This window comes from Eschrichtius robustus, chromosome 13, assembly GCF_028021215.1.
Source record: "Eschrichtius robustus isolate mEscRob2 chromosome 13, mEscRob2.pri, whole genome shotgun sequence".
Taxonomy (NCBI): domain Eukaryota; kingdom Metazoa; phylum Chordata; class Mammalia; order Artiodactyla; family Eschrichtiidae; genus Eschrichtius; species Eschrichtius robustus.
This window is the reverse complement of record NC_090836.1, coordinates 23,576,646-23,603,306: the sequence shown is the minus strand read 5'-3', so window position 1 is coordinate 23,603,306 and position 26,661 is coordinate 23,576,646. Positions and strand designations below refer to the sequence as shown.

General features: G+C 40.7%; 2 protein-coding genes across 9 annotated transcripts in view; one reads left to right on the top strand and one right to left on the bottom strand.

The window, feature by feature from the left end:
- The window catches only part of PPFIBP1 (PPFIA binding protein 1), a 175,718-nt gene that overhangs the window by 85,266 nt on the left and 63,791 nt on the right, over positions 1-26,661 (bottom strand). The gene's annotated exons all lie outside the window — the stretch shown is intronic.
- Positions 1,772-16,448, top strand: C13H12orf71 (chromosome 13 C12orf71 homolog). Its single transcript, XM_068561930.1, is given in 4 exon segments — positions 1,772-1,871; positions 14,062-14,214; positions 15,122-15,789; positions 16,143-16,448. Coding segments are annotated over 4 exon segments (1,227 nt in total).

Genomic DNA, 26,661 nt, shown 5'->3' with positions numbered 1-26,661 from the left:
GGTTGTCTTTCATACTTTCTTATACTCCTCCCCAGATAAGATTTAGGCACTGCCATACATCTGAAAAAAGACAAAGACCCCCTGAATATTCAACACTGACTTTAAAAACAAGAAACAAAACAGCCCCCAAATCAAAAGCAAAATTATCATAATACGTAATATGTCTTCAGTGTTTGTTCAGGGAGAGGTCTATGCTAGGATCCTGGCAGAGGACACGTGGATATATAACATGTACATCAAAGCAACCTAGGATTGAGGAATAGTTCTGTACCAACAATGAAACTGCTTAATAAAACGTTCACTTTAGATTTGTATTAAGATGACTCATGCCCAGCAAGAATTAGGTCTCCTCCCATCTCTTCTGCTGCCAGCTCTCAAATACTTCAAGTCATTTTCACAAGAGCAAACACATCGTACGAAAGAATGCCATGCCTCTCTGATGAACTGGAGGCCCTCCTCCACATAGGAAAACCACAGTAGTCTTGGGGCTTTACATGTTCAGTTTCAAACTTAGACGCAAGCTGATAGCGACATTCTAGATTGTAAATCACTCCTGATCTTCAACTATGAGATGAGGCTTCGGATCAGGCAGCAGAGATGTAACCATGCTGGCTTAGAAAGACATGTACATGTTATCCTGGTCACGCAAAGAACAGTTTCTATAGCTCCATGGTAAAAGCCTTTTCATATTTACAATTATTATTAAGTCACTGGGCTATCAGGAATTTCCAGAAGTTGTCCAATATTCTGCTTCTAAATAGGACAAGCAGACCTATTTTAATTTGGAGGTGAACCAACTGACATCTTCAAGTCAGGGTCATCATTCTGGCTGTGCAGGTTGTGTCCTGTACAGGATGCCCTGCCCTGGTGAGTGGAGGCTGAAATCCAGCCTGTTCCAGCCCAGGTGCTGCATCTCCCTGGAGGGCCACCATTTTCTAATTGCACAAAAGCTCTCTAAGGGCCAGTGCCACATTCACCTTCTCTGTGGATACCCTTGGGATACAGGTCTATAATCACCTCAGCAAAGAGCAGTGGTTTTATGTTCAGTTCAGGAAGTGACATAGTCAGTGGGACTGGAGTTTAAAGAATAAAGGGGAGTGGCTCAAAATGAGGAGACGCTGGCTGGGGCCATGTCACGCAGAGGGATGACATTGAAGGGTCTTAAGCATAGCGATGACCTGATACAATTTGTGTTTCTAAAAAAAAATCTCTCTGGCTTCTGTGTAGATAGTGAATCAGAGGGAGCCAGAGAAGGTGTGGGAAGGTCCAGGTGAGAACTGGTGGATGGATCACGTGATGACAGTGAAGTGGACAAGCTATACTGGGAGATGGAATTGATGGGACTTTGTGAATGATTAGATGCAGGCTTAAGTGTGAGACAGAAGGAATAATGTCCCAGATCATGTCCAGCCTATGACACAAAAAACTGGGCAGAGGATGATGTCATTTATAAAGAACACTGCAGGAAGAGCAAGTTTGAGGGGTTAAGGTCACGAGTTCAGTTGTAGAGTTGAGATTTCTATGAAGCAGTGGGTGAATAGTCTGGTAAATGCTGGTCCTCAAATATGATACAATTTCAATCAGGGTTTTGGAAGTACTCTGGGCATATGATGAATGTACGTTTATAGTTCTCAAATTATTCTTTATGACCACATTCCTGACCCCACCCCCAGGGTATTTTTGGTTTGATCAGTTGCTCTGAGTGTAAAGAAATCTCAGAAGAAAAAGGGGAAAAGACAGCCCATGTGGAAGGCATTCTAGGCCACATAACATGTTGCCGGCCATCTCCTTCTCCGTCCTGCCCCCGGGACTTGTTCCAGTCCTCATCCGTGGATCCTTCATAAATCAAGACACCAAATTCATTAACAGCAGTGAGCCTCGGGGTGTGGTTCCCAGCCCAGGCAGCATCAGAACTTGGGAACTTAAATGAAAATTCTCAGGCCCCAGCCCAGACCCATGAAATCAGAAACCCTGAGAGTGGGCCTCGGCAACCTATACCTTAACAAATCCTCCAGGTGATTCTAATGCACATTCAAGTTTAAGGACCACTGACAAGAATCAATCAGGTTTCTTTCATGTGTTGCTTCCTTATTTTCATAATTCTTTTTTCCTGTTAAAATTTCCTTGGCGCTCCAAAATCATAGTCAACATCTAAGTAAAGCTCCTTCCCCAGGTGATGCCATCTCCCTTTTGGGTTGCACACTATCTCCCTCAAGGTGCCTGGACACCCAGTTTTGTCTCCACTAACCTGAATCCTACCCACGTCCTTGAGTCAACTGTTGGTGGCACTGCCCTCCCGCTCTGAGCTCCCTCACTTCATTCCAGCTGGACCACGTGGAATGCGGCCTTGTGTTATAAGCTATGTTAGCACCTTCCCAACGGGATCCTACCTTTTATGTGAATTCACCATAGTGTGTCTAATATATAGAGAAAATCCAATCAAATCTAAATGGCTGTTTTGGATCAGTGTTTCTCAAGGTGGAGTCTACTGGCAAGTGTATGTTGAGAGGACAGATTCTAAGCCCCAACTCTAGTCTATTAAACTAGAAACTTCTGAGGACAGGGATCTGCATCTTCAATGCACGTTGAATTTCCATCACCCCTGCTGTAGATGAGATTCATCTTGTTAACTACAAACTTAGATGAATTGCTTCCTGAACACAAATCACTTAACTAAGACCTGAACTAAAATAAAACAAAATGACAAGAGCTTATCTTGTTCCTAACCTGTGGTCTACATCTTAAATGTATTCTGCAGACTGTAAAGTTTTAAAACAATGGTATCACACTTTGCCCTCTACAAATACTGTGGGATAATTTCTTATCAGGGTGTCTTCCCCAGCCTACACTTATGGAATTGACTTTTCAGCCCCAATGAATTTTATCTTTTTATTGTCAGTCCAGATACCCAGGCCATTTAGAAGATATCCTTTTCATCTCTTTCTCTTAGAAGTATTCATTTGTAAATTGTTAATGTTTACCTTAGCTTCAACAGAATGTAAACATGGAATTTTAGGTGTAAAAAGAAAATACCAAAATAGCTGCCAAAAGGCAAATGACATTATTTATAATTAGTGACACATCTTTCCACAGCCTGGCTTTAGTTATGAAAAGTTAAACTTACTCTCCCACAACCAGCTGCCCCACCAACCTCCTCCCTCAAGTGGGTACATGAGCTCCATCCTTGTCCCCACCAACACACCCCCAAAATGCCTGCAGACAGACAGATCCACTGTCAAAATAGTTACTACAAAGCAGGTTATATAACAGAAGCAGAAGAAAGAGAGAAGTGATTTTTAATACCATTGCAAGAGAAGTAGCCATGAAACAGAATAGAAAATGACAAGCTCTTTCCTAGAATTAGCACTGGGCCTTTCTCAAAACAATTTGTCTTCATCTTTATTTTGTCAAATACATCTAAGTCCTTTTTTAAAAATTGCACTAATTCAATTTTCACCAGCCCTTTCTAAACTGAGCTGTGTAATGGAAAAACAGACACACACACACCACCACCCCCCACATACATATACATCTGAAGTCTACAAAAATTACTAGCCTTGGGTAGTTCTAATGTATGCTTTTATAACTTTCGTTTTCAAAAAATTGCCAAATTCCATTTCTGAGATGCATTTTAAGAGGATAATTTTAATAGATGTTCATGGAAGGAACCTAGATTGGCTCATTCTGGCTAGCAGGAAAATGGTTTTTTTTAATTGATATATAATTTAAATAAAGCAAAAGTCATCCTTTTTAGGTATACAATTCAATGAGTTTTTTTAAAATTTTCATAATCATTAACTTTTTAAATTTTTTTTATTGAAGTATAGTTGATTTACAATGCTTCAGGTGTACAGCAAACTGATTCAGCTATATATATATATATATATATATATATATATATATATGTATTTGTTTTCAGATTCTTTTCCATTATTAAAAAATACTGAATATAGTTCCCTGTGCTATACAGTAGGACCCTGTTGTTTTTCTATTTTATATATATCATATGTTGTTTTTCTATTATATATATATATTAGTGTGTATCTATTAATCCCAAACTCCTAATTTATCCCTCCTTCACCCCCTTTCCCCTTTAGTAACCATGGGTTTGTTTTCTGTGTCTGTGAGTCTATTTCTGTTTTGTAAATAAGTTCCTTTGTATCATTTTTTTAGATTCAACATATAAGTGATATCATAGGCTATTTGTCTTTGTCTGTCTTGCTTCACTTTAGTATGATAATCTCTAGGTCCATCCATGTTGCTACAAATGGCATTATTTCATTCTTTTTAATGGCTGAATAATAGTCCATTGTATATATGTACCACATCTTCTTTACCCATTCATCTGTCGATGGGCATTTAGGTTGCTTCCATGTCTTGGCTATTGTAAATAGTGCTGCTATGAACATCGGGGTGCATGTATTTTTTCGCAATTCAATGAGTTTTGATAAATGTACACAATCGTGTAATTACCACCAAAACAATGTTGAGTTGTGCTGCCTAGTGCTACTGAGCCCTTGAAATGTGGCTGGTCCAAGATCAGATGTGCCGAGGTGTAAAATACACACCAGAATTCAAAGACTTGGTTTAAAAAATGCAAAAGATCTAGGGACTTCCCTAGCGGTCCAGTGGTTAAGACTTCGCCTTCCAGTGTAGGAGATGTGGGTTAAGTCACTGGTCAGGGAGCTAAAATCCCACATGCCTTGCGGCCAAAACACCAAAACATAAAACAGAAGCGATACTGTAACAAATTCAATAAAGACTTTAAAAATGTTCCACATCAAAAAACAAAATCTTAAAAAAAAATGTAAAAATCTTATTAACATATGGTGTAATTATAATATTTTCCATATATTGGGTTAAATATAATACAGATTAAATCATTCTAGCTGGGGCTTCCCTGGTGGCGCAGTGGTTGAGAATCTGCCTGCTAATGCAGGGGACACGGGTTCGAGCCCTGGTCTGGGAAGATCCCACATGCCACGGAGCAACTAGGCCCATGAGCCACAACTACTGAGCCTGCGCGTCTGGAGCCTGTGCTCCGCAACAAGAGAGGCCACGATAGTGAGAGGCCCGTGCACCGCGATGAAGAGTGGCCCCTGCTTGCCGCAACTAGAGAAAGCCCTCGCACAGAAACGAAGACCCAACACAGCCAAAAATACATAAATAAATAAATAAACAAATAAATTAAAAAAAAAAAAAAAAAAAGAAGGAAGGGCCCTGCCCCTTGTCCCCCAGGGGTGGGGCCCTGGGGTTTAAAGTCATAATAATAATAATAATTCTAGCTGTTTCTTTTTCCTTTTTTAATGTACCTATTCGAAAATTAAAAGTTAAAAGTTACTGGCTTGCATTTCTGGCTCAAATTACATTTTTGTTGGATAATGCTGATACAGATTATTTCTATCCCCCAAAGAGCACCCTCTGGTCCCTTTACAACAGATACCATTTCCCTGCTCCCAGCTTCTGGCAACCACTGCTCTGATTTCCATCCCTAAAGTTTTGCTTTTAAAAGTATTTCCTCTCTTTGTCTTGTATCTTCTAATTTTCCATAATCATCTTGTACTGTTTTTATAGTTCTTTTAAAAAGCTATTTTTAACATTAAAAGATTTGAAGAAGTCTTGCCTGATCATTTCCTACAATTTTCATTAACCAATGTCATTTTCATTAACCAATGTCATTTTCATTAACCAGTTCCAAAGCTGGTAGGCCACCACAAGTGCATTCTGGGTAACAAACTGCCTTCCAGAAGGAGATGTGCACAAGTGGTTCATAACTAAATGGAGACCATTGTGCAGACATACAACAGTATCCATTCACAGATGCTGCCGGAGACTGAGCCAGAGGTGGGGAACCTCCCCCACAGCTTAATTGTATTCAGCCTCAGGGGAGTGGAGGGAAAGCTTTATCTGTGCTAAGAAAAGGTTGGACAGAAATATAAGGCACTGAATGGTAAACCCTTTAAAGGCGAGAGGGCGAGCAGGACGGGAGGCTTTGGCCGCAGGCAGTATCTACTGGTGGGGACTCTGTGGTGGCTGGTGATAATGGCCAGAGAGATGCAGACAGACATCCAGTCTACATCCCGCCCCACCCCAGGCTCACCTGTTCCCATTCTGCTTTTCTTCTGATCCCCTTCTAACTACACTGAAGTTAACTATTATAATTGGCATTCACATTTCCTGTTCCTATTCACATTCACGCTTCATTCACACTTCAGACACTATACACCATCTTTCTGATTTTCCAGAATATAAGAACAACACTGGAGGCCAGCTCCTATCTGCCTCTGAACTCTTCTCCAGTCCTTCTAGATAATCAACCTTGAACTCATCTCCTCAGATTTCCATCCCTGGCTCCCACCTCCACCCCTTTCCTTTGCAATCCCCTAGAGAATGTGAAGACAGGTCTTTGCATTTTGAGCATTTTATGGCTAGTCCTTTAAGGAAAGGTAGTAAAATGCTAACGAGGTAACTAAAAGCACCTGTGGAGTCTACATCCTCCCCATCCTTTCCCAAAAATTTCTTCCACCAAGGAAACCATCTACCCAATTTAGAATGGTATCAAAGGGAGAACAACTGTTGGCCTCAACAATTTGCATCTATGTCATCTGAACATCCAGATGGGATGACACTCATTTCACCAATGCTTAGCCCCAAAAAGATCCCTTCTGGGTATTTCCACCCCAACTGGAAAATACACTAGAAGTGGAAAAGTTTCCAGTGTGGCTCCCATGTTAGTTACACACTGGGAAAGGGTGGTTCCCTATGACCACCAGAATCCCAGACAGGTTCGCGGATCTGGCACCCTGCTGGAGGATGCAGACACTACCTAGAATGACAGGGACCAGCCTTGCTCTTCTGGAGGCTTCAACCAGTGAGGGGAGACATTCAGATAACCATACAAACGCAAGTATAGTTATTAAATGCACACATGATTTTAATACACGATCAGAGTTGGCAACGGGTCTATTTTTTAAATTTTAAAATAAAATAAAAACATTTTTCCCAGAGGGGCAATGCCAGTGAAAGAAGAAGATGTTGCAGATTCTTCAATGATGCAATGAAAATAAACCATCTGCCATGCATCCCACATATATAATCTCTAATCATTACAAAAACTCTGCAAGGAAGACGTTATTATCGCTATTTTATGGGTGAAGCAAAGTTAGGTTGAAAATGACTTTGCTGCTGCTAGAAGTGGCCTGGAACTTGATAGAGCACTCAAATGGAAAGCACGCAGTTGTTTATTTTAAAAAACTGAAAAATACAGGACATATTTTAACAGAGAGATAGGAAAGGATTATAGGTTCTCTGTATTTGGTGTTGCACGAGGCACTATCAGTCTTGGCCTGAAGTAGGTATGAGCCTTGACATTAAGAAATAAAACAAGAAAAGTTATATGCCTATGTTTGGCAATTGTACAAATGATTTGCACTGAGTTCTCACTCAATGAAAAAAGCAACTGATTCCATCATGTAAGAGCCTGGCCACAGGACCTTGGGGAATTCAATCAAGCCCCAAATGAGGTTAATACCTGCCATGCCTACTGCAAAGGGATGTTGTAAAGACTGAATGAGACAATCTATACAAAGGCTATTATACTGTCTGCGATTTTTCAAATTACTTCAACATGAACAAGTTAGCAAAGGTGATAATTATTTTTAACCTGTACTCTGGGGCAGTCAGCATTTGAATGACTAATCAAAAGCTCATATAAACAGAAAATCCAGTCAACTATGTTTCTCACAGCATAATGGCTGCCGCACATGATTTTTCATTGATCAAATGATGTTCACAATGGGCTCTAAGTATTGTACAAATATTCCCTCTCTTGCATAAACTGAATATAAGACTCTATCCAACCCAGTTGTCTAAACCTTTCAAAGTGGTACCCTCAGCTAAAGATTCCCACTAGCCCTGTTTCTAGACACTTTGGAGGAAATTTTGTCACCTGATCCTGACATGAAAGTTAGCTAAATCCTGATAGATTAGCTAGAGGATTGTTCCATCTGCCTCTAACAAAACTTTTCTTTCAGAGTACTATCCAAATGCACAAGAGGACAGACCACAGGACCTTCCAGAGCAGCTCTGTCCAACAGAACTTTTACAGTGATGGAAATGTTTTGTCTGCCCTGCGCAATAAGGTAGCCACTAGTTACAGGTAGTCACTTAGCACTTGAAATGTGGTGAGAATGACTGAAGAACCATTTTTTAAAATTTAATTTTAATTGTCGCATGTGGCTAGTGGCTACCCTGCCAGGCAGCACAATTCTGGAGCTTACAAAATAACACTATAATGTATTTATGCTTGTTTGCCATTACATGCTGTGTGTGTGGCAGAATTCAACCTGTGAGCTTCTTTCATGGCAATGAAATCTATAGTTCTATAGTTCTCATCTACTGCTGGTTCCCAACAGCAGCAACCTAGCTCCAGAGGGCCTCTGGACTCTGGAGGCAGATCTGGGTAATATGAACTGCACAAGTTAAGACTGGGGTGAAAACACACAACTCAGAGGACTGTCATGAAAATTAAATGACCGAACATGTGAAAGCACCATTTAACTTTGCTCACACCAAAACACTATTTTCACCGCCATCCTCCTTTAATTAAGTACATGAGCTTTGATAAGGCTTTGTCTGTTTGGGAATGAACATATAAATAGAGCATAGGAAATTATACTTGTCCTCTCCCTAATCCCCAAGATAAACACTGCAAATATTTCAGCTACGAATTTGGTTTGGAAAAAGGATGTCTTTGTCACAATAATTGTTACAAAGCAAAATAAACCACGGGGACTTCCTCTTTTCTAAAGAGTATCACCTGTAGTCCATTTACCATGTTTTTTTCCCTCAAATTTCTTTCACTTTGGCAAAATTCACATAACACAAAATTTACCATCTTAATAATTTTTAAGTGTGCAGTTCAGTGGTATTAAGTAAATTTATATTTATATTGGTTTTTGTCTCCAAAGGTAAAACAATATATTAATATGTAAAACCATATTATAGCAGCACAAGATAAATAAACATCAAATTCAGGATCGTAATCATGGGAGAGGCGGGGAAAAAAGGGGATCAGGGAAGGGATATAAAGGGACTTAAGATTTATCTAAAATGTTTTATTTCTTTTCAAAAAAATAATGGATCAAATATGGCAAAATTTAAGACTTGACCAAACTGAGTTATAAGTATATAGGTGTTTGTTACATCATTTACTACACTTTTAAAATTTTTTAAATTTTAAATTTTTTTATTTTTATTTTTTTATTTTATTTTTATTTTTTATTTTTTATTTTTAAATTTTTTTATTTTGACCTAATTTTAGACTTACAGAGAAGTCACAAACACATTATCCATATATTTTCACCCCACTCCCCCTAATGTTAATATCTTATGCAACCATACTACAATAATCAGACCAGAAAATTAACTTTGGTATAATACCATTAACTAAAATAAAGAACATAGTGAAGTCTCCCTAGGTTTTCCACTAATGTCCTTTTCCTATTCTTATAATCCTATCTAGAATCCCACAGTGCATTTAGTTGTTATTTCTCTTTAGTCTTCTGCAGTTTGTGACAGTTACTGTCTCATTATTAGGCTGTGATTATACATTTTGGGCAAGACCACCATAAAAATGACGTTGTGTCCTCAGTGTATCATATGACAGGGTTCATGACGTCTTTTTATATTGTTAAAATATTTCATAATTTCAAAAAATGAAAAATAAGTAGCTATATTAGTCTGGGTTCACCAGAGAAACAGAACCAATAGTACACATATGAATGTGTGTATATACATATACACACACATACACACACACACACACACACACATATACAAAAATGAATGAGAAAAGAGGCTTACTGTAAGGAACTGGCTCATGCAATTACAGAGGCTGAAAAGTCCCAAGATCTGCCCTCTGCAAGCTGGCGACGCAGGAGAGCCAATGGTCTAGTTCCAATCCAAGTCCAATGGCCTGAGAACCAGGAGAACTGATGATGTAAGTTCCAGTCTGAGTCCAAAGGCAGGAGAAAACCAGTGCCCCAGCTCAAAGACAGGCAGGCAAGATAGAGCAAATTCTCCCTTACTCAGCTTTTTGTTCTATTCAGGTTTCAAAGGATTGGAGGAGGAGACCCTCCCACACCAGGGAGGGCAATCTGCCTTAGTCAGTCCACCAATTCAAATGTTAATTTCATCTAGAAGCATCCTCACAGACACCCAGAATAATGTTGAACCAAATATCTGGGTACCCTGTGGCCTAGTCAAGTTAACACACAAAATTAACCATAACAGTAGCTTAATTTCTAAGTTAGAAACGTCCCACTCTATTTATTTAGGCTCCAAATCCCATCAAGTCAAATGGATTTGAGGAAGTGTTCCAGTTTTCAAAACTGCCATTACTACTGGCTTCAGTTCTAAAACGTTGTAAATTCACAACGTACTATCATTTTTGAAACCTCAAGGGCTTTATTATAGATGATTTTGCTTCAAGAGAAGACGTAATGATGAGCAGCTGTACTATTTAGATAATATACCTGTGATGCAAGAAAAGCTAGCCCACCAAGTCAAAATAAGGCCCTCGGAAGGAAATTAACACAAGGGGTATTGTTAATGAGGACCTCAAATCCCCTGATCCGTTATTAGATGTAAAAGCTAAGTTATCTTTTAGAATTGAATGCGCCCCTCAGCATGGCATCCTAAAGATGGCGTGTGTTTTTGCTATTTCAATGTTGCTTTAGGAAAAAAATATCTGAACAAATTATGTAATATATATCAAACAATTAACAGTGATTATCCTTTTTCTGGGGCAGGAGAAAAGGTGAGTTTCAGGGACTTTCACTACTTGAGTTGTATTTAAAATGAAATATATATGTATACATATGTACATACATATACATACACACACACACACACACACACACACACACACACACAGAGTGAATATACAGAGAAACGGCAGTATGGTACAAATAAATAAAATCTGAAGTTTTCTCTGAGGCTTCCCCTGTGTGAAGCTCTTTTACCTTCAGGATCACTCTAAACTTTAGAAGTTTAGGCTGAGAAATAGTTCTTTCCTACTTAAATATTTATGTTTAGTCCCATTTCCATGGGTAACGGTATGGCACACAGCTTCCCTCTGACCTTCACTACAGCTGCGTGGGAAGAAAGCTACTCATGAATCCTTTTCTAGGTTCCCACTGCTCTGGGAGGAGGTCACAGAGTTTTCATGAAAAGCCAGAGCACAGGGATCCAGATCTCATCATGCCAAAGAGGAAGCTGAATATTTACTTTAAATCTAGCCTGCCCCAGATGTGGACGCTATTGTTTTGGGCCGGTTCTACGGACCACTTACTTAGAACACACTGTTCCACTCAAAGGAGTTTCTTTAAAGGAACCAGAATACAGGTTTGATTTTGGCCTAAGTCAACTCTCCTAAGAATCTTTCAGGGAGGAGGTGGGCGGTCATCCTCCCGAGTGACAGGAGCGTGGAGAGGGTAAGAGTATGGGCTCTGGAGCCAGACTGCCTGTGTTTGAATCCAGGTTCTAGGGTTTACGGTTTGGGGATGTGGGAGGGGTATATAACTGCTCATGCCTTGGTTCCTTTGTCTGTAAAACAGAGCAACTAACGATACGTAACTGATTGGGTTGCTGTGAAGATTAAACAATAAGCACATATAAAGTGCTTAAAATAGGACCTGGCATGTAGTAAGTGGCCAATAAATGCTAGGGAGCATAGCATGTTGCTCCTGACCTGCACCCTCTGGGATTAATCTAGAACCCCAATCACTCGTGGGATTTGTGGCAGTCTGTGGCCACTTGCCAGGTGGCCTCTGTTGGGTACAGATGGTGTCTCCCCAACTCCAACTCTGCCTATTTCTTACATCAGGACATCATAACTGCTGAAACAGACTCACCTAAAACAATCTTATTTAACAGAACCTAGAAATTTAACTGGTACAACAGCAAAAAACCTGAGAGTCGTAGAAAACTTTAAATGTAATCTTGTTAAATGGAAACAAAGACAGAAAAATATTTGAAAAAGATCTTTACGCAACTGACAGATTCCAATGAGTTGAGGTTCTTTTAAGTCGGACCAGTGTTTCTTGGCTTTTTTCCTTTCTGGGTGTGTGTGTTTGTGTGTGTGTTGAAATCCATGCTTCTTTTTGGATAAATATAAAAACCATATGGTTTCTTTTAATACTGTTTGAAACTTGAAATTTTTAAAAAAGTGACCAAAAGCATATCTAAGCAATGTTAATTTAAGAACATGCTTTTCCAACATTGTAAATCAACTACACTCCAATGAAAAAAAATTTTTTAAAAAAAGAACATGCTTTTTCCAAGTACACACACACTTCATTCCTTGGAAACTCTGAGTGGAAGCCCTACTCCCTTCCTGAGAATCACTGAATTGACCAAAAAACAGTACCCCATAGCCCCACAGTTTAGACCAGGCTGGCAGTTGCTGTCACTACATCTGCCAAGATGATTTTGCTCTTAGAAAAGGTTATTTTTTGTTTAGCCTCTGCAACTGACAGCCTTCAATCCTACACGACCCACATTTGTCCTCAGAATTTGCACATTTGGAAACAGACAATGAACGATTTACTTCCCCACCTACAAAGTACCCACTGAGACCTGATCAATCCCACATAATTCCACGATGCCATTGGGAAGGGAAGGGTAGACTGGGAGGTGGGAGGACTTGGTGAGCAGCAGAGGCGCCTAGAGGAAGACGGCAAGGAAAAGCAAAGCTCTAATTCTAGAAAAACCAAGGCAGCTCATGTTACTGAAGAGGCCGTCAAAGGAGATAACACTGGGAACAAGGAAACAAGGACAACGAGGACAGAGATCCAGGTAACAGAACTGGTGTAAAACAGGGCAGACGATCTCAGGAATAAGGCGGAAGCTTAGCTGGGACACTCGAAGAAGAAAACAGAGGTCCTCAACGATGCATTCCTCCAAACTTGTCCACAACCGTCTTCACTTTTTTCCTTCTAATACCAGGAAATAACACACTCCTTTTATTACTACCGAGCCCCCTGTCCATGCCATGGATCCCACCCTTACTCTCTCCAAAAGCAGCAGCCAACCGTTTAGGTTTTGAAACTCTCCCCCTGTACTGACTATGCACCGTTTTTGTATTTGGGGGGTGGGTGCGGAAACTAACCTTGCCTCTGCCTCCCCCTCTCACCTTCTCATCCAGACACTGCTGAAGTATGGTCTAGGTTCACTGTTCCCACCTCGTCTCCTCCCATCCGTTCCTCAACCCAGTGCAAACCAACTGACTCCGTTCTCATGAAAGCCAACTGATAACATTCATGCTGCCAAGTGCACTGGAAGTTCTGTTTTGTTTGCTTGTTTTAATCATGTCGAGTATCCAATATACTTTGAATTACCTGGAAGAATGCCTGACAAATGAAACTTCCATCCAAGTACAGGCTTACAGGATAAAAACCAAGTTCCCTAACAGGGGTGGAAGACCTTCCACCATCTCACTGACCCCGTTTACCTCCTCATGTTTGATCTCCCCACACACCTGGTTGTTTCTCACCTGGGGGATCCTTGCTCACGTGTCCCCTCTGCCTGAAAGGTCCTCTCCCCCAACCCCTCCCCCCTTCCACCTCACTAACTTCCACACCCCCCTAAATACTGAGATCAGAGGGAATCCTCTCTTGGAGGCTTTTCAGACCCCCCCTCCCCCATCTCTGCCCGGCTGCACAAGGCGCCTTCTTCCATTCTCCCATGACATTATTTTTAAGTTCTGTTGCTGCACTTACCATTCTGTCCTATAAGAGGCTGTTTATGTCCGTTTCCCCAAATAGGCTCTAAATTCCCTCTAGACAGGAACTATCCTGGACACCCACATGACAAGAGGGAAGTAACCGCCATGGCATTTGTCCTTCTGCCCTCGAGAGGGATCCTCATCAGCAGGGATAATGTGGATACAGGATATTTTGGGAGCAAGGCACTGGCTACTGTAGCTTTCTATCCCTTTTTTCTCTCTTCCCACATTTTTGACTGTAACTTGGGTCCTTGTGTTGCCATGGTAACCAACAGTCCCAGAATACAGACTTCTGGCAGTTGGACTTTTAGCCACTGAGACTCAGGATCTGAAGGATATTTCACCTCCCCGGTTTATGGCTCAGGCGTTGGCAGCACCTCTTTCACGTGGGCAGCCACGAGAGCAGAGCATTACAGAGACTACAACATGTGCGTGCATGCATGTGAGTGTGTGTGTATTCTTACCCTCCGCCCCAGTTACTTACTGGGGCATCATAGAAAAAGCTGCACTAAAAAGTGCCATCAGATGGTGGGAGGATGGGCATCTAAATGGCTATAACCTTTCTGGGAAGCAATTTGGTAACAACTATTAAGGAGCCTTTAATACATTTGTGACCTTTGATCCATTAAACCCACATTTAAGAATATAAAGAGAGACAAAGATTAACAAGGGGGTTTACTGCAGATTTATCTATTAAGAACAATAACTACCAATGGTCATTAACAAGAAAGTGGTAAAAAGTGACAGAATAGCCATATATATGTTTATTGTAGGTTGTGCCATAAAATATAATAATCTCAGTTTCAACTGATGTGACTTTCGTATCTACATATATATGTGACTGTATATATATATATATATATATATATATATATATATATATATATATATACACACACACACATACATATAAGTACATATAAAGAAAAAGAAGAGATTATAAGGGAGTCCACCAAAATGTTTTCTTGATGATTATCATTATCTCTGGACAGGGGGAATTGCAGGCATATTTATTTTGATCTTTATACTTTTTTATATTTTTCAAATTTTATACCATGATGATTTTTTTCTTTTATGATACAAGTTCTTTCAACTGTAGTAACAGATGATGTGAGGCATCCGGTGAAGATGCTTAGTAGAGAGGGTCGTATAGAACAGGTTTTGAAAGAGAGAGGGCTGCCTCTTTCATTCTTCACTGCAGATTGCAAAACAGGGTGAACTTCTATCAGAATGCGATAGCTCCAAACAGAAAAAGGAATGCATAACGTTATTGCGTACGTACCGTATTACCTTCTTCTTTTCCCCAATCCCACTTATTTTTTCTTTCTTTTGAAGATCCCTGGGATGAGGGAGACCTGAGATTTGCGCCTTTGAACTCCACGGCGCACTCATTCTCCAGCAGCTCCGAATCAAACCTGAGTCTCTCTGTGGGCTATTTCCCCTGTGAGGACACCTTTTCCTATGAGAATATCATCTCTGAAGACACATCTTCTGAAGGTCCTTCGATCCACTTTGTCCCTCCTATCCAAGGGACATGGCAGACTGAAAACATAGGGAGACTCCTGGGGAGATGAGACCAAATACAGGATGACCCAGAGCAGTTTTGCAAACTAAGCATCACCCTGGCCTGGGATGTTGACATGGCCTCTAAGAATTCAGACTCGATGGCTAATTGGGACCTAAGTGGAGACAACCAGTGGATAGACAAGTATCCCAAAGAGAAGACACAACTGACTCTCAGCAAACTGGATGGTCTTGTGCAAAAGCTTGAGAAATTTCTAGAGAACCAGAAAGACGATGAAGGTGAGGACTCTGTGTTCCATGAATCTGTTCAGGAGGAAGACTCTCAGCTGTCTAGCAGCTCCCCTCCAGGTAAGGCTCAGGTCAGTCATCAAGAACATGAGAGCTGTCAAGACTTGGCCAAGTTCAACCCGTCAGAAAATGAAGATGTCATCCAGTTTCCACAGATTCCTCCAAGGCTTCAGAAACATGAGCTTGCTGAGGTGAGCACAGAGGTGCCTCACAGGCAAGCAGGGGACAGGCCTGGCGGAGGGGCCAGGCGGGAATGCACAGAGAATTACTACCTGCTATAAAAGGGTCAGAGTGGAGTTGAAGGGAAAATACTGAGGAGCACCAAGGCAGAGAAGAGGGTAGGAACGTAAAGAAAAAGCCAACAATTATGACCAAAATAGGTGTGCCTATTGTGTGTGTGTGTGTGTAAGTATTAATGAGTACTGAAACTGTGCATGTACAGTTGGGTTATTTTTGGTTAAAGGATTTGAGCTCCATAAATGGATAAATATTGACCCCACTGTTGTCTAGGTTACACAATATCTAAAACTCATTTTCTTGGCAGATAATAAGCCAGGGCACTGGCAGCCAAAGGACAAGTATTGCAGAGACCTCCTCAATCTCATCAGGTCCGCAAGAGAAGGAGGACACTCGCTCCAGCACACAAGCCCTCTCCTGTCTGAATTTTGGATGGATCTCCCGCTGGCTAAGGCACCAAGTCCTCTCTTCATTTTGGGGGAGAGAGCACCCCGAGAAGGCCACTGAGAGCCCCCATCAGCTAGCACAAAAGAAACGACTCTCTCACAGAAGCAAGAGAATCCAACCTCAAGAATCCCTCGAATTAGGACACCCCATATTGCCAGATTTTTAAACTTTTTGATAGCCCCTATTCTACAATCCCCATGAGCTATTTTTTTCCCAATAAACAAAATACATATTTTTGTTATCCATGTCTTCCGCTCCCAGCTCAAGATGTTGGCTCAGGCTGAAAGTTTATATGTTGGCCCGAAGACGGCAATATATTCTCTGGGAAGTTTCAGTATTATCATCCTTCCTAACTTGAAGGCATTCTTCTTCCCTCCTCTCCCCACTTCTTACTGTATTTCACCCTATTTCACTTTATACATTTTAACCTGTTTTATCATTAATCCAAATCCCCGCTTTCAGAAGGCAGCAGTACAACCCATCAAATTCCCAACATGGCAGGATGGCTTTGGTTGAACCTGCAGGACTCAAGCAAGTGGCAGAGGATACCAAGTCCCTCAGGAAGCTAAGTTCAACTGGCAGTTTCAGGCGTTCAAGGCGGCGGATCTGATGTTCCCAGAAGACCTGACTGGTTCTAGTACACCTTGCCTTGGCTAGAATAAGTAGCCCACTTAGGAGGAATGCAAGGATTGGGAATGCCTAACTTTCCTTATTCATAAGATGGGGAAGGTAATAATACAGACTTCATAAGGTTGTTGTGAGAATTAATGAGATAATGCAAGCACTTGAATAACATCATTACTAATGTTATTGCTATTATTCATTCTCCTGAGGATACCCCCAGAAGCCCTGATCCAAGGAACATCCAAGAGTGAGAGTTTAAGAGTCAATTCTCATTGAAATATTTCCCACACAGAAGCAATATTTACAAAAAGTTATGGGTTTCAGCAGATCTTGACTCAACCAAGTTCCCTCCCAGTCCATTCCCCACTGTGCCCTCTGAAATTCCTTTACAATGGTCACTAAACTTTCCAATAAATGTCAACTTCTTTGAGGAAGGCTGTAATCACACTTTTAGCCCCTATTAGTGTTATCACGTCACCTCCCGGGTACCACCACCATCCTCCCTATTCACCTTCAGGTTTATTCAAGAGCCCTCCTTCAGCTTTTGCTACCACCCTATAGGACCTTCAGAGTTCATATGATTCTTTGGTTTCAAATTCCTTCCTTTCCACAATTTTAATTTCTTTATCTCTTCTTTCCTCTCTTTTTTCCTTCCTTCCACAAATATTTAGCACATAGGAGCACAAGATAATTTTCTAGCTTACAAAAAACAAAGCAAAAACAAATTCAGTCTTTGAGCTCCAGCTGTCTTATTATTTAAGAGATAAAGCCATGTAACCATATGACTAATAAAGGGTTATGGCTGGTAATACAATAGTTTGTACACGGTCCATACTGACTACTAAACAATAATCAATTCAACATGGGGAGGTTGATTTTACAAGGTTTCGTATATGAGGTTGCTTGAGTCACAAATGTGGTTAGTTTGGCATGGAGTTAAGGTGTGCAATCCTGGATGGTTATACATGAGAGACACTGGGGAGGATATTGTCCCAGGAAAGACAGTACCATGGGAGGGAAGGAATCAAACAGCAGGGCCTTCTTAGCAGTATATGCTCATGGTCACACCCTGAATCTCTGCACAGCCAGACTCCTCACTTTATCCACCTCTCTGAGAATATTTCCCATTCAACTAGCTCACGTGAATGCCCTCCTCCACCTCCAGCTGCTCTTTGACTTCACCAAGACTTTGAGTCACATTACCCTTCCCGTTCCATGACTTTCATGCACCTCCTTCCAGATGCAACCTTTGCCCCTCCTTCCCAAGCCATGGCATATCCACCACATCTACTAGCATTCACAATGCCTGCCCTTTTCTTCTCCCAGCTCTTCTTTTAATCTATACTCTCCAAATTCCCCAACAGAACAACTGTCTTGCTTCTCATAAGAGCCAATACACAAACATAGGAATTGCCTTCTCCATTCCCTGGAGAATTCCCCCAATGCCTTCTCAAGTCCACATCGCCTGGGGCACTCATCCTTAAAGACCCTGCTCTAGGGCTGTTATGAGGCCAAGACTGATTCTTCCAGTTGACATGGTCAACTTTACTTAAGCTGTCCCCCAGTCCCTACCCTCACACCATGACTTGTACTTTTCAGCTCTCTTGATATGACTATTTTACCTACAGACTCCGACCTCTTGAGGGCAAGCACCAGGTCTCGGTTCCTTTTCACTGCAAGATCTTAACACAGTGTCTGGTACAGAGTGATCTCTCTGTCTCTATATAATCTTTTTAATGATTTGAATATGCCCTACTTCTCTTTTTTCCTACACAATTTTCTTGAAAAATGAAATACAACAGCTTAGTGTTGCTATTCCTTAAGTCAAAAGTCACTGGCCAGCAGGGTTAAGAGCAGGAAAGGAGAGTGGGGGGGGAGACAGGAAGACAAAATGGCAATCTGTGAAAAGTCAAGTGAGGTGGCTTGACCTTGATTGAGAAACCTAAGACCAGAGGAATTTAGCAACTAACTTGAAAATTTAATTCAACAAATATACATGGAGCCTTACTGTTGCTTTAACCAGACACCATGATACGCCTAAAAGAAAGATGACACCTCCTACCGTCATGGCGCTTGTAACCAGTTTTGTTGCTTGCTCAATTACTTCTCTAGTAATTAAGTCAACCTCTAAGAAAAACTCACCCAAAAACTCACTTTAAGATTGCCCACACTGAATAAGAAGCCCTGTTCATTTGTAAGATTTCTGACATACTTGTGTTTATTTTTCAGTGTTGTATAAACCTCTTTGACAAGTATGAACCCACCTCTACGATTCAAGCGATGCACTTTACAAGCCTTTGTAATAAATATTCTTTATAAAGAATTGGAATGCTAAATATTCCTTGGGGTTGTTGTGCTACATCTTAGAAAGTGAGTCAAAGTGTTTAAAAATAGGAACTATTTCAGTACCTCCTCATTTATTACAGCGTCAAATATGCTATGAAGCTCTTAGCTACATGCCACCCTAGGACCAGGTTCTCTGCTCTGTGTCGTGTCCAAAGGGCTGGTGGAGGCGACTACACACCAAGAGGACTGACAGCAAACTGGGCGTGGCCATGGAGAGACTCTAGCTTTGCAGAAACCTCAAGATTCTAGGTGAATGACTGCGCTTGCCGGGCACATGCCAATCTAATTCCTTCAAGTGAATTGCTCAATCTTGAGACCCATAAAGTTCAGATGCTTGAATTAGCGAGGTTTTGCCTTAAATATTCATATTCTGGAATCTATAACAACACCATAATATAAGCCAGCATGCAGGGTAAGAAATTATCAAACAAATGCAAGGAGTATTCAGCTGTCTCCAAACACAGAATTGGGATAGGTTAATGTAAATTTTATAGACCATCTCATGCCACACCAATTTCTCACTCAGCAAGATCTCAATGAGAGAAAAAAGTGTGTGATCATACTATACCAGCAAAATACGGGCAAGTCATTTTTCCAGACTTAAAGAACATAATGTGAAAATTCATGGCTCAAAAGGATGCAGGGGTCCAAGGTCTACCTGGTCACAAAAATAGTGTCCAAGATCCTCTTACAAAACAATGAAAAGAAAAATAAAGCAAATTATAAATGAATTCATAGAGAGTGCTGATAATTACCCCTATATTTAAGAATAGTTTTGTTTAGGCAGGAGGGATAGTTACATGCTTCAAAAATAGGTCTTTTCATTATAAACTGCAAGCAGGAGAACTGATAATTGCATGCAGGGTACTCTCTAATCTCAAGATGGATGGGGGGGGGGGTTTCAATTGCACTGCCCAGAGTCAATCTTTTCCTGCTACCCCTTACTACCGCAACAAAGAGAACAACACTCTGCTTTCAAAAGTGAAATAAGATCCTCATCAGATAACACTGAGTCACTGAGTGAGTCAGTCATGAGCAAGGCAGGTATAAAAGCCTTAGGATAAATCTTCAAAGAATTATAAGCCTAGATCAAGAAACCCCCCTACTAAACAATTTCTGTTTACTATCCCACCTTTCATAGGAATTTCATGGTTTTGATGCCCATTTGATTTCAATCTAACATGCTTTATAAAGAACCATTGAGTGTTTTCAAATGGGAGGGCAAACATCAATATCTTTTCAGATTGTGGCTGGGTTGAATGAAAATTCGTCTCATTATTATTGAATTCTCTCAGTCTAGAAGGAAATCAGAATGGCAATTTACTTTGTTTTTCCTCATCTGCATCATAAATCCTTAATAAATCTTAAGGATTCATTATTTTAAGGGCAAATCCCTGAAACTAAAAGACACACTCTCTCTCTCTCTCTCCTAGAACTTTTCCTCTACACCCACTCACAAAGAAAACACTTCAGACATTTAAAATATTAATATATTTTTGGATAGTTGCTTACAAGTTTCCCTTTCGTCAACTCCTCTGCCATCTGTCTTTGGGGCCTAGATTTTTCCCAAATAGGGATGGGAATGAGAAGGAGAATTTTTCTCCAGTAAAGTGACTTTCAAAAATGCAGTTAGTACCATACTGCAACCACCAACGTAGTAACTGATTCACATAAGGATCAAAGATGAATGCGAAAACCATTGGGTGAATAACTGACTGTCGGGGAACAAGATATGCACATGGTCCCCAAGAATAACCCCACAGATGACTTATTAGTGACTAAGGGGATTAGGTACCTTTACAATGGAGAGGTCCAGTGAACACCAACTTAATCCAATGATTAAATTTAGCCTAACCACCATCTTGTACCTTCTAAAGAGAAGCAGTATATTCTTGCTAGCAATGTTTAATCTAAATCTAATCATTAGGAAACCAATGGATGAACTCAGATTGAAAGACATACTTCTAGACAACTATTTTAGACTTTCCAAACATGGTAATGTCATGAAATGAAAAATAAGAGAAAACAAAAAAAGCAGGGAGACAAGATAGTTCAAAAAAGAGACTAAAGAGACATGACAACCAATTGCTATTTACCATCCTTATTGAATCCTTCAAATCTACAAAACTACCATAAAAGATATTTTTTAACATTTGGACAAGTCTGAATGGGGACTGTATATTAAGCCCTTTGAAACAGTCCAAGAAAAAAACACAAAATAGAGAGAAAACGAGAAAACAAAGATGGGAAAAATGTTAAGAAAAACTCCAGTAAGTAGGGAATCCAGATCTCTGTTACTAAAATAAAGTATTGTATTTGCTATTCTTGTGTGATAGTAACGTCTTAAAGATGTACATATTTAAAGCATTAAAATTTTTCCTCTAAACAAAACTTAGGTATTAATCTGGTTTCTCAAGTGGAATAAACTGGGCAATTCTTTAATCTGGATTCATTCATCCTGGCACCTGCCTTTGGATTTACCACCGGGTTTAAGGAATTTTCAGTCTCATGGGTTAATAAATATTCATCCCCTAAGTCCCCCTAACTGTAAAAAGACAAATTAGTGCAGTTGAAAGAAGATTAGCATCTAGGCACTTTTAAAAAACATTTCAAATTTCAGGAGCTTATTTAGCTTTTGTAAGAGTAATTTTGCCCAATGCAGAGCCAGGGTCTCTGCCCTCAAACTATCCACAGTTTTCAAGGCCTGGATATCTCATGTTGACTTTCAAAAGAACTTCTTGGGCATTTTCTATGTTTCTCACAAATCAAGAACAGTTTGCCACTTACAATACTAACAATTCCTACAGATTGTTTTGACATTTCCTTTTATTTTGAGTGGTGCTAGATTGTTCTGCTTCTTCCAATCTAAGAAGTAGCATAAGCCTAAAGTCACCATATAATGCACTGAATATCCTGAGGGACTTTTGAGAGAAGAGGGTGCTACCATAGTCCTTATTAACCTTTTATGGAGCATGCCTTTTATATGATTAAAGCTATAGATTTTCTCTTAAACAAATGCACACATTCATATATACTAAACACTTTGCAAACAATTCAGAAAGTTCAGAGACTCTCTGAATCCTATGCTTTAATCCCAGGTTCAAAACCCAAGTTCTTAAATAAAACTTCCTGGCTTCAAATCCCAGGTCCACTGCTTATTTGCAGTGGATCCTGGGGAAGTTGCTTAAGCTCTCTGGGCTTTCCATTTGATCTTTAAAATGTGATGCTATTGGGTTGGCCAAAAAGTGCCTTCGGTTTTTAAGTAAAAATAAAAGACACATTTTTCATTTTCACCAAGAACTTTTATTTATTTATTTATTTTTCGTAGAATAGAGGTTTTTTTAAAAAAACTTTTAAAATTTTTATTTATTTATTTAGTTTTGGTTGCATTGGGTCTTTGTTGCTGCGCTAGGGCTTTCTCTAGTTGCGGTGAGCAGGGGCTACTCTTCATTGAGGTGCGCAGGCTTCTCACTGCAGTGGCTTCTCTTGTTGCAGAGCACGGGCTGTAGGCACGTGGGCTCAGTAGTTGTGGCTCACGGGTTCTAGAACACAGGCTCAGTAGTTGTGGCTCACAGGCTTAGTTGCTCCGTAGCATGTGGGATCTTCCCAGACTAGGGATTGAACCTGTGTCCCCTGCATCGGCAAGCGGATTCTTAACCGCTGCGCCACCAGGGAAGTCCCACCAAGAACTTTACTGAATAACATATTCACCCTTTTGTTCTACTACCTTCTTCCATTTTTCAGGTAACTCCATAATTCCATCTTCCCAAAACTTTTTATCTTTTTGAGCAAAGAATTGTTCCAGGTGCCTTTTACAGTCTTCGAGAGAATTGAAATTTTTTCCATTAAGAGAATTTTGTACAGACCTAAATAAATGGAAATCCAAAGGTGCAAAGTCTGGTGAATATGGCGGATGAATCAGAACTTCCCAGCCAAGCTGTAACAGTTTTTGCCCGGTCATCAAAGAAACATGCGGTCTTGCATTATCCTGAAGGAAGATTATGCGTTTTCTGTTGACTAATTCCAGATGTTTTTCATCAAGTGCTGCTTGCAGTTGGTCTAATTGGGAGCAGTACTTGTTGGAATTAATCGTTTGGTTTTCCGGAAGGAGCTCATAATAGAGGATTCCCTTCCAATCCCACCATATACACAATATCACCTTCTTTGGACGAAGACCGGTCTTTGGTGTTGGTTGGTGGTGGTTCATTTCGCTTGCCCCACGACCTCTTCCATTCCACATTATTGTACAGTATCCACTTTTCATCACCCGTCACAATTTCTTTTAAAAATGGAGGGACTTCCCTGGTAGTCCAGTGGTAAAGAATCAACCTTCCAATGTAGGGGATGCGGGTTCGATCCCTGGTTGGGGAACTAAGATCCCATATGCCGCGGAGCAACTAGGCCCATGTGCCACAACTACTGAGCGTGGGCGCCTCAACTAGAGAGCCTGTGTGCCAAAAACTACAAGCCCGTGCACCCTGGAGCCCGCATGCCACAACTAGAGAAAAGCCTGCGCGCCACAACTAAAGAGAAGCCCACACGCTACGACGAAAGATCCCCCATGCCACAACTAAGACCCGACGCAGCCAAATATAAAAAATAAATAAATAAGTGTAAAATGAAATAAAAATACAAATGGAACGTTTCTGTTACGTTTAAATAGAGAATCGCATGCGGAAATGTGGTCAAGAAGGTTTTTTTCACTTAACTTATGTGGAACCCACACATCAAAGAGAAGAACATAACCAAGCTGGTGCAAATGATTTTCACCGCTTGATTTGGATATTTTCAGTATGTCAGCTATCTCCCACGTGGTGCAACGCTGATTGTTCTCAATTAATGTCTCCATTTGATCGCTATCAACGTCAACTGGTCTACCCAACCACGGAGCATTGTCCAGCGAGAAATCTCCAGCACAAAACTTCACAAACCACTTTTGACCCGTTCGATCAGTCACAGAACCTTCACACACTGCACAAATCTTATTTTTTGCATTTCAGTTGCGTTTTTACCTTTCTTGAAATAATAAAGCATAATATGCCGAAAATGTTGCTTTTTTCCTTCCATCTTCAATATTAAAATGGCTACACAAAAATTCACCAATTTTGATGTCTCTTTTTATTTTTATTTTTTATTTTTTATTTATTTATTTTTAACATCTTTATTGGAGTACAACTGCTTTACAACGGTGTGTTAGTTTCTGCTTTATAACAAAGTGAATCAGTTATACATATACATATGTTCCCATATCTCTTCCCTCTTGCATCTCCCTCCCTCCCACCCTCCCTATCCCACCCCTCTAGGTGGTCACAAAACACCACGCTGATCTCCCTGTGCTATACGGCTGCTTCCCACTAGCTATCTATTTTACGTTTGGTGGTGTATATATGTCCATGCCACTCTCACTTTGTCACAGCTTACCCTTACCCCTCCCCATATCCTCAAGTCCATTCTTTAGTAGGTCTGTGTCTTTATTCCCGTCTTGCCCCTAGGTTCTTCATGACCTTTTTTTTTTTTTCTTAGATTCCATATATATGTGTTAGCATACAGTATTTGTTTTTGTCTTTCTGACTTACTTCAGTCTGTCATACAGAGTGAAGTAAGATAAGTCTTTTTTTAAATGCACGCTGATATGACAGCTGTCACATACAATCTAACAAAATTGTTTCTAATGAAGTTAAAGACAACTAAGTTCTTCTAGAGCCATCTTACAGAAAAAAGCGGACGAACCTTTTGGCCAACCCAGTAATAGTACGAACCTCAAATTGCTACAGTGAGGATTTAGTAAAAGTGTCTGACACCTAGTAAAAGCTTGTAAATTTTAGCCACTGCCCTTGCTGTCATATACCTCCTTTGTTTTGAAATTTTGCATGGCTCCTAATGACCACAGAATTAATTCCAAGCAAACTGCCATTACTTTTCCCTCCATCAGGTTATGATGTGCCTTCCCAATCTTATTTAACAATGCTCCACCCTCGCCCCCATGCTCGCTGCAGTACTTGTCCCCTGCTGTCGCTCCCTGTACTTTCCTGCCTCAGTGCCTTTGCTTATACTGTTCCCGCCCCTTGGAACTGCCCTAACCATGCTACTACTCCTTCCATCTACCTTGCCACCTACCTACTCCCAAATGCACCCTTCAACGCTCAGGTTAGATCCAAGCTCTTCTATGGAACTGAGCAGGTTGGAAATAAGTTTCTCCTTCCTTTGTGCTAACCATGGCTCTACCTGCAGTAAGTGTACATTTTATCCTGTTTTACAGAAATGCGTTTCCACGACTTTCTCTCCCACTAGACAAAAGCCCCTGTGTTCTGCTTATCTTTTCACGCTCCAAAGCCCCTGGCCCAGTTTCTTGTACATAGTAGCTCCACGATAAATACTTGGTGAAATGAATCGTTAATCTGCAGGAAATAATTGAAACAGATAATATCTGAAATTGAATGTCATTTCCTCTCACATAAAATTTCACTAGCTTCTACTTTAATTAAGTCTAGTCCCTGGATGTTTATATTGGGGGCCAGGGAGTGTGGCACAGTGTAGGTGTTTCCTGAGTGGAAAAGCTCAGTTTTGTACAACAGACAAAGCTACCTAACAAAAGGGCAGCCACAGCTTTCTACTTGCCTTAGTAGAAACTGATAGTCTATCCTCTCTTTTTTGTTTAAAAAGACGTTTTAAGCCTTCCTATTTCCTCTAGATAATGTTTAGATGCATTCACTCATTCAAATACGTTTACTGAACATTAACATGCTAGAGGCTGTGCACAAAGGTGAGTATCACAGACCCTTCCTCTGCAGAGCTCACACTTGGGGAGAGACAGGCATCTTGCCAGACGTAGCACGGGGGCTGTAATTTGAGCTAGAGCTGAAAGGAAGAGCTGGGCGAAGGGGCAGACAACACTGGCAGAGGGGACAGTCTATGCAATGGCCACAAGTCCTAAAAGGCATGCTTGGGATCCAGTGATGAGTCCAGTTTAGCTTGAGCACAGGGTGAACTTCAGTGCGACGGTTAAGAGATTGAAGTCTGAGGTGCAGGGATGGAGCCAGGTCATTAAGGAGCTTTGAATTGTTTCTTATGGGGAGAATGGAGTTTTTGAAGCAAGAGGTTGAGATGAACAAATCCATGTTCTAGAGAGAAGTTTCTAATAACAGCAGTGTGGGAGTGGGGCTGAAGTGGAGAGAAGCTGGTATCAGGAATGTTAGAGAAAAAAATCCTGCCAGCCAGGTTCCATGGTGAGATGGAAGAAAGAGTCCAGTGCAGTTCCAGCCCTTAAGTAGTTTTCTCAATACGTTTGGTGGTCCTCCTGTTTCATCCTCAGGCCCAGCTGCAATACCCTCCATGCTACACCAGCTCTGACATTACTCTCTCTGACAGTTAGTAAGCATTTACATGAGCTAATTTAATGAACACAGTGG